At 35.9% G+C, this 11,437-nt stretch overlaps 1 protein-coding gene across 5 annotated transcripts in view; it reads left to right on the top strand.

Annotated features, from left to right (window-relative positions):
• Window positions 1-653: 653 nt before the first annotated feature.
• LOC110113541 (tricalbin-3) overlaps window positions 654-11,437 on the top strand; it is a 56,134-nt gene continuing 45,350 nt past the window's right edge. For 3 of the 5 annotated variants that reach the window (XR_003700243.1, XR_002305153.2, XM_020846174.2), the window contains exons 1-2: window positions 655-1,814; window positions 8,266-8,507. Coding sequence is in view for 2 of the 5 variants with exons in the window: in XM_020846174.2 (XP_020701833.1) it covers window positions 973-1,814; window positions 8,266-8,507 (1,084 nt within the window). In the remaining 3 variants the exon portion in view is untranslated. Of the gene's footprint in view, window positions 1,815-8,265; window positions 8,508-11,437 lie in introns of all 5 variants that reach the window. The other 2 variants (XR_002305154.2, XM_020846175.2) reach the window with 1 other exon arrangement.

Genomic DNA, 11,437 nt, shown 5'->3' with positions numbered 1-11,437 from the left:
CTTGCTCTAGGACTGAGTATTGAGCCAAATATGAAGAGTAATTCGATCACTTATTAGACCTAGACACATGTTATGCCTAGTCCACAATGGGCCATAAATTATGATGTACTTTTTACTATTTATGATGTGCCTTTTTCAATAGCTCTCGAATCATATTAATTATACATGAAAATGCACATTTTCAATCTTATAAAGCATTACTAATCAATTTGAATATTTTTTTGATATGCCTTAGTGTGCTCCAACTTTTCCTAATATTTTTTATCTCTTTTCAAACTCACCTCAAAGTTTTAAGATATTATCTTTTGAGATTTCATGCTAGTAAGATCATATATCATTTATGAATATTTTTAAATTCAATAAATTCATAAATAATTACTGAAAAAAAAAATAATTTCATATAAAGTTTATCTTTTCCACGGTCAAGGCCCGAGATTGCGTGGCAGGCAAATTGCTGCTCCACGGGCAACCGCAGCGGAGGTTAAAAACTTTATTTCAAATGCTTTTATTATTTCTTTAGTACCAATTTTTTTTTACTAAAAAGCTAGGAGGAAAAAAAAAAAAAAAAAACCGTGGAAGCATAAATTTCTCGCACGCGGACTATAGTCCTACGTGCACGTGCGTCCAAAACAAAGCAGCACTCGCGGCAACCGTTGCCCTTTCGGTACAGAGAGGGCCCGATATGGCCTTCGCACCCTCCCGTTATCTTCTCTCCAACTACTGCGCCCCTTTCTCTCCTCTCTTTTATTCTTCCCCCATTCAACCTTAAGCATAGTTCCGCTCCACTTCTTGCCCTGGCCGTAATCCCTTAAATTCGGAATTTATCGAGCGCCGGGATTTAAGGTGCGCACAAAAACCGTTTGGCAGGATTTAGCGAAATCCCGCTTAAATCCGGTTGTAAATCCGATACCAAACAGCCCCTTAACATCTCCCTTATTCGCTTCTTTTAGCCTTTCATGCATTGCCCCTGCGATGCTCTCGCTGCGGGATTTGGTCTCCTACGGCTCCACCGTAGAATGCCCCTGCAAATTGGGTAGTGAATGTTCCGGTGGAATCGTTTGGCATAGCCACTGGAGGCGGCGGAGGAGATTACTCCTCGGTTTTCTATCCGGTGATGCTTACATAAGGAATTGGAGATGCTTGTTAGTGTGCCGGAAAGCTTGGAATTCGAGCTTTAGTTTTGCCCATCCCGTGCTCTTAAGCTCGGCGAGGAGGAGCTCCAGGACACCGAGGCTGTTGGTCGCCAAGAAATACTCCGAAGAGGTTGGCGGAGCTGGTGGCTACCGGGAGGATGCAGCGGTAGCTGGCTCCGAGCTTGTGCAGATGGATTCGGCCAATTTTACGAGTTATCCTGAGGATCCTCTCGTGAACAAGCTGAGATCGCAGCTTGGGGTCATCCATCCAATCCCTTCGCCTCCCATCAATAGAAATATTGTGGGTTTCTTCGTGCTATTCTTTTTCATCGGGGTTGTGTTTGATAAGCTGTGGACCTCAAGGAGGTCGAGTAAATCGGCTCGGGAATCTCGAGCAGGGACTTGGCCGCAGGTGCCAACCAGCTTCTCCATGTTTCTTGAGAAGGATCTACAGAGGAAAGAGTCTGTGGAGTGGGTTAATATGGTGTTGGGAAAGCTGTGGAAAGTTTATCGGCCTGGTATTGAGAATTGGATCATGGGGCTTCTTCAGCCTGTGATTGATAATCTCCGGAAGCCTGGTTATGTGCAGAGGGTGGAAATTAAACAGTTTTCACTAGGCGATGAGCCTTTGTCGGTTAGGAATGTGGAGCGGAGGACTTCTAGGCGTGTCAATGATTTGCAGTAAGATTTTGTCGTGTTTATGAGCATTTCATTCAACCATGTCCTTTTGTTTCTGCTGAACTCAGTTTCATGATTGGTGGTTAATTGTAGCACCACGATACCTAGACTTTATTCTTCCCTCAAAACAATATTTCTTACATGCTAGCTTCACTCATTACTATTTGATCTAAATTTGTATGTGACCCCAGTACCTTGCTAACAAAATGAAAGTACAATGCACATATAATTGATTGAATTTGTCATGTTCATCCTCTAATATTCTATTTATTGATTTGAGTTGGGTTTCAATATTACAAGAATTGCTATATTTTAATAATGAAATTTGATTTATATAGCAAAGATTAACATGCTATAAATAGAGTAAGCTTAGCTAGCTTATAAATTTCTAATTACATAGTGTAACTTTGAATGAAGTGCGTTGTTCGATTTTGGTTGACGAGTAGTTTTGACTCTTAAGCAAATTCACTTTGTTTTTTAGATGAATAATCTTACACATTAGGCTGAATACAATCGCTAATTAGATTTAGGCTACTTGAACTCGACAATGAGTTTACTATTCTCCATTGTGGCCTCCATTTGATTTTGAATTTTATCTATTTACCTTCTAACCATCTATGAACCTAATTCATGGTTTGCAATGAGGTTGAATAAACCCAACTTAGATGAAAAGATCTAACTATTTTCTTGCAAGACCTTGCCTCGTAATAAAACCTAATGGAATCTTTGTTTTAACGCCATCATAATTATTAGTTATGTATTTTTGGATTGTAGTTTCTTTTTTCAATTAATGAATCGAAGAACGAGAAGCTTGTTTCCTTGGTGCCTCAAAAATGAGTTCTAGTAATAAACAACAATCTTGCTTGTCAAAAGTGACAATGGTAGAAAGTGGTAATCACACTTTCATATATTCATGCACATTGAAATATAAATTATTCTTCTATTTATTTGAAATATTAAAATTCTAAATTTAAAGTTATTCTTCTACTGCTTTGAAATAGTAAAATTCACTAAATTTAAAGTTTAGCGTGATTAAAAGTTCATTCAAAAGAAATAAAGGGAATGGTGTGGGAAAATGATGATGAGTATATAAATTCAATGGTTCCATCATCTTGGGTTGTCATGAACCCTAGTCTATTTAGTTGACAGAGGTAGTCGATTTAACTTGACCGAAAAATTCTTGTCGACAACTATGAGTTTTTTCATTCACTTGTAGATCATAGGTCAATGTTTATTTACTCAAGATTTTTTTAGCCGTTGAGAAATTTGTGGGCTTGGTCATATAAACATTGGCCTTCCAATGATTTAGTTAGGAGAATAAATGTATTAAATTTGACCTATGTTAGTAAAGGTAGAGGTATAGGTAGACCTAAAAAGACTTAGTTAGAATTTATTATCAATGACCTTTGTTTATTAAATTTAAATGAAACATTAACTTTTATTAGGAGACAATAGAGAACAAAAGATTCATGTAGCCAACCCCATGTAGTGAGATAAAGGTTTGATGTTATTATTGTTATTGTTGAAGAATTTATGGGTACTAGCTTTGTTCATAATTTAATAATATTCTTTTATGGTAAAATCACATGGTCAAAAGATCTCGATCATAATCGTTTACCTATGGTGCCATTTGAAGGTAAGACCACCGATTAGATGTTACGTGGAACATTATTGCTATGTTTGAGAATGAATCATAGCGATACGCTCGAGAAGACATCTGCTTTTTATGAGTTGAGATTATTCGTAAGTTTATCACTCTCAACAAACAGTTCTAGAGAGTTTATGACTTTTTCTTTTACTTTGTTGGCGGTAGATTTTGCTTTGAATAAATTTGTATTTCATGAATTTATTTGATATTTTAATATTTTTTTCTTGAATTAAGCATAAAATAATTTGCATAAGGATTTGAGAGCATTTTTGAAAGTAAGGTCCATTAGATTGATATTTGCTTTCAACATAGCTACCAATTTGGCATTTATATTTTTTTTTCTATAACTTGAACTATGTCAACTCGACCCGGTTGTTAACAGAAAATCAGGTTCATGTATTTACTTTGCAGGCTAATACAAGTGTTGAGATTGTGAGTTTGCATTTTGTAATGCATATTCTTTGTAGAAGGCATTGAGGGCCTAATGCAAATATAAAATAAAATATCTTTGTGGATTTTGTAGTTGTAGGCATTGAAGGTCAATCTTTAATTGCAGCTGCCTTCTTAGGGTTAAAATCGATCTCTTGGCAATACTTATGAAGCACAGGAAATGCATACTATTTGTGACCAATACACATTTAGATTGGTTGAGAAAAAATGGATGCTCCTAGGGAGTCAAGAAAATGTTCTTTGATGTGTTCATCCAAGGAATTACTATGAACCAAGATGTCATTGAAATGTACAATAAAAGAAGAACCAAAAATGATTTACATCTGTCATTCTTGAGCCACATAAATGTATGACGGCATTACATAGCTCAAAGGGCATGACCTTCCATTCATAAGGCCCCTCAAGTGTTTTAAATGATATCTTTCATTTGTCTCCCGAGCTTATTCTTATTTTATGATAAGTGCTCCATATATCTAATTTTGAAAAAATTCTACCACAATAAAGTTTGTTCAACACATCTTCAAAACTTGGCATGGTGAAAATGAAATTGATTATAATTTTAGTGATAGCATTTCCATCACGCGCCAAGTATCTTTCTTGGAAATAGGTAATGGTGGTATGATTTAAAGACTAAGGCTATGTTGTTCCAAGTTTTTGTTCAATAGGTCATCAACAAATTCCTGGAGTGTGCAATGCTATGTGAGGCTCATTTAGTAATAAGGAAGGCTCGACAATGTGACTTCCAAAATGAAATCAAATTGATGCTGGACAATTTGAAATGAAGGAATCTGAGAAGGTAGCTCGACTGGGATTTTATTAGCGAGTCACTTATGCAAGATGTATATTGTTGTAGGCACATAGGAATTTGATCATTCGTTTCAAGGATCACTAAAGTGAACATAACATACGACTCTATGTTGTTAGCTAAAATGTGTTACTCCAAACTATTGTGAGAGTTGAGGAGCCATGACTAATTGGCTGTAATGGTTCAATTGGCAAGGATAATAGGAAAGTCTTGTATCCTTTTCAATTAAAAGAGTATGAATTGGCTTAACAGTAGTATAAAACCAATATATTGAACTACTATGGATTTCTAAGGATAATGTGCAGACATCCATATCTAACAAATTGAATATAACCTCACACATGAATTTCTTTTCAATTGGAAATGTTAGGCACATTTCCGATACAAGGATTTTTACTCTGTACTTCCAACTGATCTTATATGGTTGAGGTTGCTTGGTTATGTGCAGTTTAAATGATTTAATAACGACATTGGATATCAGATTTTTAGTGTAGCCACTATCAATTAGGAGTTTCCATACTTTGTTATTGATGGTATATTGCATTTAAAAAATTTGTGGCACTACATTACCGCAGCTACCTGATGTAGGCAAGCTTTAGGCTGTTTTTTGCCTCTCGGGTTGAGCTTTGGCAGCTCTCGGGTTGAGCTTTGGCTGCACTGGTTTTGTGCTGAAATTTTGGGATCTTCTTGGTTTTAGGTCATAAATGCTTGAGCTAAAACTTTAGCTCATTATTATGAAAAGTTCTTTACTGAATAGCTCATTATTGGAGTGGAATTATTGCTCATTTTCTCTTATTATTGCTCCTTTTCTCTTCCCATTCTTGTGTCTCCTTGGTTTCTTCCTTGTGAATAATTGTTGTGGGCTAGTTGCCTTTTGGGTTTTCTCCCTGGCTGCTTTCCCATGATTCCTCTGCCTCGTTTTCTGTGTTGGCTCCTTGGGTCCCTCTCTGGCTGCTTTCCCATGGCTCCCTGGCTGGGTTTCCCGTGGCTTTTCTTCCTATTTTCTATGCAGAATTTGGGGTCAGTTGTGGTGCCTTTTGGCCTTCCATTTACTTGAATTTAATGAGCTTAAATGAGGGAATTTGTGGTTGTTTGGCTGCCAGCTTTTTCCCTATAAATATTGGATGTATTGGCAAAGAAAAAAGTTAGTTATGATGATAATTTTTGGATAGAACTTGCGGGTTTCTTCGGAATAGCTTGCGAGTTATGTCCTCCACTTCTTCTTCTACTTCTTGGGAAGACTTGCAAGCTTTTCCGCTCTTCGTCTCGGCTTCTAATCTCATTCTTCTTCCCGCAAGTATCCACCCCATTAGTACCTTTCTTTTCAAAGAAATGTAACTTTAGGAGTTTTTGTTTATGTTTGTGTTTGTAAGCGTCAAGAGTTGTAAGATGTTCGTTTTTATTTTCATAAAAAATGTAAGTGTCTTTTTTATATGTTATAAAGTTGTTGTTTTTGTTCTTTGGTGTCATTTCTATTTCCTAGTAAGGTTTTGTTTTTTGCTTGCAAACATTTGATGCTTTTCCCAAATTTTTGCTTGCATCACTACTGAGGGACATGGTGGTGTACAGTCATATAATCATTTATTGAACTTGCTTGTGATTTAGACACTCATTGGATTTGTGTCCCGACTAAAAGTATCAAATGCACTTCAATGATTGGTTTAATGTAAAGATTGTCTGGCTAGGTGACATTGCCTTGCTAATTTCTTTGGTGTACGAAAGGTTATAGATTTTTGTCCATTAATTACAACTCAGTTCATTTCTATCAACTATTAAATTCCTTTCTTTTTAGAATCCCTAGAGGTTAATGTTTAAAGCATTCATTGATGTTCACTTATGTGGAAAATCAATCACAATGAATGCGACAACTTTGTAGGGCATATAAACTTAAAAAAATTATTTTTCTCAATTTTTTTGGTTTCACAAAAGAGTCATAAATCTCGGTGAACCATTTTACACCCATAATCAATTGTGTTTGGTTAATAAAGTAAGAATGCGACCTTAAATTTATCGTAGAGTTGAAGTTGGTAGAGGCCCTTAATTCATGTTAGACTTAAAGTCGACTAAGACCTTTTTACTTGCCAATTGAAATCATTCAAAAAAGAGTTCAATTTTTCGATTGAACTATCCAATAATTTATTTCAATCAAGGAAGAATTTAATTTTTCCATTGAATTCATCAATTTAAGTCGTCTAATGAAGAGTTCAACTCATCCATTGAACTTGCCAAGAATTGAAGAGGTCCAAGGAAGATCTTAACTCCGTCAATTGATGCTGTCCAAATAACTCATATGTTGAAGTAATAAGGAATTTAAGCTATCCAAAATATATAAGTCGTCCATTGAACTTATCAAGAATTGAAGTTGCCTAAGGAAGAGTTCAACCGATCCATTAAATTCATTAATTGAAGTCATCCAAGGATGAGGTCAAGTCATCCATTAAACTCATTAGTTAAAGTCGTCCAAAGAAGAGTTCAACTTGTCCACTGGACTCGTCATTTGAATTTGTCCAAAGAAGAGTTCCACTTGCTCATCAAACTCAATAATTGAAGTCGGCCAAACATCTAAATCTACTTGCAACCTCTAGAAACTCATCATGAGTTATTTATATACTTTGATAAGCGACAAGCAAACTAGGCTTATTCATTTTACATCAAACTATTGTGAAGCCTTGCTATGTAATTTTATTTATATGTAGTCATACATCTAAACTTATATCTTGACCTAAACCTATATATAGGGGGACAAAGCATGATTTTAGGCCACTTAAGTTATATATGGGAATGTTTATGCTTTATAAGCAATAATGAAATCCCAAAGTTTTTCTCTTAAACTCTTTTTAATATCTCCTTCTTTCTCTTATTTTCTGTCATTCATTTCTATGAAGATCTAGTGTCACCCACAAACAAATTTGGATTCAACAATAAGAATGGTAGATTATAAATTATTGATGATAAGATGTTGGAAAATAGATTTGACTCATTTGGGCATGTAAAATATAGGAAATAAAATGAATCAGTAAAGCAATTTGTATTAATTAACGTGAAGTTGTAAAAGGAAAAGAAAAGTTGACCAAACATAATAATGATAAAATTATGTGAAAATACATAAGCATGGTAAAGTTAATACCTCAAGTTGTACTCATAAAAAATTATTGGATAAGGATTCATAATGTTGACCCCTAATAATGAGGATATGGCTAACATTGATGTATGATGCTGCTACTGCTGATGATATGTAATTGTTATTTCCTAGCAAAGTCGATCTATACTTTTGATTTGTATTTCATGAACTTATTATTCTTTTTTAGGATGTTTTAAACATTTGTTTTTTATATCGAGAACGAGGATTCATAAATCCAAATAGTCAAGATAATGCTAATGATGTGACGACGACGGTGATTTTGTATATATAATTAAATAAAATCACATGTTTAGCATTTGTGGTTATAAAGATAGGAAAATTACTACATATCTAACGATTGATATTTTTCTTTATCAAGAGCATATGATAAATCCCATCAATCGACTGAGTGGTCTATTTTTTTTGGCAGGTACCATATTGGCCTTCGTTATACTGGTGGAGCTCGCATGTTGCTCTCCTTATCCTTAAAGTTTGGTATAATCCCCATTGTTGTTCCTGTTGGTGTTCGTGATTTTGATATTGATGGGGAACTATGGGTTAAACTACGATTAATACCAACTGAACCGTATATTGGTGCTGTATCATGGGCTTTTGTTTCCTTGCCAAAGATTAAGATCGAGTTGTCGCCATTTCGTCTGTTCAACCTTATGGGTAATTTTATTTATTTATTCATTTCCTACGTTTTCTTTCTTTGAAAGTAGAAATTTATTTTATGACTAAATGGTTTCTGCTATGTTTATTGTCATGAAGACCGTAGCTAAGAATAATATAATTTGGAGGTAAGGTTTAAAGATATACATCAAAACACTTCTTCTGAAGTGACCCTGTATTTTATTTTTATTAGTTCTATGTTCTCTCACATTTAATTTCATGGAAGGTTTGATTTATGTTTTTTGATATACATGCTTCATGGAAGGTTGATTTATGTATTTGATGTAAGGTAAATGAGTAGATTACTTGTTTTCATTGCTTGCATAGATTTCACAGTACTAAAAGCTAGTAATAATGGAAGTGAAATTTATTGAGACTGCTACAATTTCAAGGTTAGTTCAAAGAATGAATTGGCATTTTCATGTTGGGTGAAAATGAGAGAACCTGTTTTTCTTGAAATTGAAAAGAAAAATATAAAGACAATAATAACATCAAGCCTTTGTCCTACTACGTGGGCTCGGCTAAAAGACAAAGAGAATAAAAAATATATAGATGACCTTCAGAAGCAGTCCTTGGTCGCGCTAGTCTTCTCCACAAATCTTACTTTCTTAAAATGTTATAGAAGAAGAGGAGTCCAGAGACAATCCTTCTCTTTGAATCCACCATTGGTATTGAATCTCTTCTTCATGTATAACAAGTCATCATAAATTAGATCTTCAAGCACATAGAAAGACTAAAAGAGACTAAAATGAATATTCATGCCTATCACTATGTCCATTCTTGCTACCATATTCAAACTTACCGTTATTTTTATATCTTATATTATTTTATACTTATTATAAAACCAAATAATATAAAGGCCCAATATGGACTGACATAGGAAATGAATCAGCACGCCTAGGCCCAAAATAGAACATGCTAGCATGACTGTAGATGGAAGGTTGTCGAATAAATGCATAGTCTTGATTCTCTCTAAATTAGTCACCAATTTGGAATTAGATTCAGTCCAATAATCTACTAATCTAGGAATAATTTTATATTTATTCTTATTATATTTTACCACATTAAATCCTTCCTAGAATAATGTTACATTCTGTTTCCTTGTATATCTATTGCATAGATTGTAAATATCGTTTGCAACTCATATTACAGTAATAAGAAAAAACAAGAGTATCTCTTCATCATATCAAAGCAAGATTCCATATCTTCTCTTTGTATCGAAATATCCAATGAGAACTTAAACTCTCGAGAGACACACTATCATCTATCACGAAGGCCCCAAGAGTGTCCCATATTAGGCCTAGTTAATGGGCGCTCTCAATCAAGTACGTGATAGATGGTGTTGGATTCAAATTTTTTTGTGGATGACACCAAATCTTAATAACATATTATTGACAAGCTAGAGAACCAAGTGAGGGAAATGTTAGACCGGTCCAGCCGGTCCAGGCGGGACCGGCTTACGGGCGAAACAACGGAGCTGTTCCGCCTCCTGTGGATGCCGCTCGAGCCGCAAGCTTTGCGGAAGCTAAATAGGAAAGCTTTTTGGGGGAATTAAGAGGAAAATTTGAATGTAGGGTCTGTTTAGGGATTTCCCTTTGATTTCTATGCATTAAATACTTTATTTTCCTAGGGTTAGGGCATCTGGAATTTGGCTGAAATTTGAGATCTTTTAGATTTAGGTTTTCTTTGGGCTCTAGTGGCCTCTAGAGATTTGGGAGAGATCGATTCTCCTCTCGAATAGAGGATCAAGTGTATCTTGCTTTTTTCCATTTCCCTTTCATTAAAAAATACAAATTATCTACTGTTTTTGTGGTTTGTGTGGATTTTGGTAAATAAAGCTCGCTGTTTTTCGAAGATTGATAGGAAATACTTGAGATCTACAAGTGTTTCTTATCAAATTGGTATCAGATCACATTGATCGAAGGGGAATCAATGGCCGGAAGGAAAGTGAAAGTTTTGGAGGGAGAGCATGGGCAACTCAAAGCAGATTTTGATAAAAACATTGTTGATTTTCAAAGTCAGATTGCATTAGTCAATGAAAAGATTGAGGAAAAGTTTGTTGCGGTGGAAGACATGTTGAAGAAATTGCTTGAAGCCAAAACCAAATTGGTGACGTCTGAAGCAAATGAAACTACCGGCGGCCATGGAAGAAATGGGAACCCTAACACGTCTAGGGGAAGGGAAAAACCAGAAGTGGAGATCCTGGAGGGGGAAGACAGAATGCCTCCTCTAGAATCAATTTCTAGGGAAGAGATGAGCATTGGCTATGCAAGAAGGGGTGCTGAATTTGTAAGGATAGGGGATGATTTCGATCGTTGGGGTGCTGATTTTGAAAGAAGAAGAGGAGATTTTGATCAAAGGTTTGGGAAGATCGTGACAATTGGGAAGCACATCCGCTTCAAGGAATGGGAGGTTAAGGAGGATTTAGGGGAAATGGGTGTGACTTGAGGGTGAGGAAATTGAAGATGCCAATCTTTGAGGAGGATGCGGATCTACAAGGTAAAAAGATATTTCATCGTTAATGAGCTGACAGAGGAGGAGAGACTGACTGCGGCGGGCCTAGATTTAGAAGGGAAGACTTTGTCTTGGTATCAGTGGAGGGACATGCGTCAATCATATGAAGTTGGAGGGAGTTCAATGATTGTTTGGTAGCATGTTTTCTAATTGGTAGGGGAGGAGACATTTACGAGCAGTTCTTTGCCTTGACATATGAGGGTTCAGTGACGAAGTACCGGTAGAGATTTGAATACCTTGTTAGCCGATTGGTCCGCCTTTTTGAGATAGAGCTAGAGGGAAACTTCATGAATGGATTGACACCAGAGATTCGAGCAGCGGTTAGAGTAATGAGGCCTCGTGACTTGGGAGAGATGATGGTGCTAGCTCAATTGGTAGAAGATCAGAGGCACCTGGATGGAGAGATGGGAGGCGGC

The sequence above is a fragment of the Dendrobium catenatum genome, unplaced genomic scaffold, assembly GCF_001605985.2.
Source record: "Dendrobium catenatum unplaced genomic scaffold, ASM160598v2 fragScaff_scaffold_308, whole genome shotgun sequence".
Classification (NCBI taxonomy): Eukaryota; Viridiplantae; Streptophyta; class Magnoliopsida; order Asparagales; family Orchidaceae; genus Dendrobium; species Dendrobium catenatum.
Note: the sequence above shows the minus strand (reverse complement) of the source record. Positions and strands in the feature narration are given on the sequence as shown.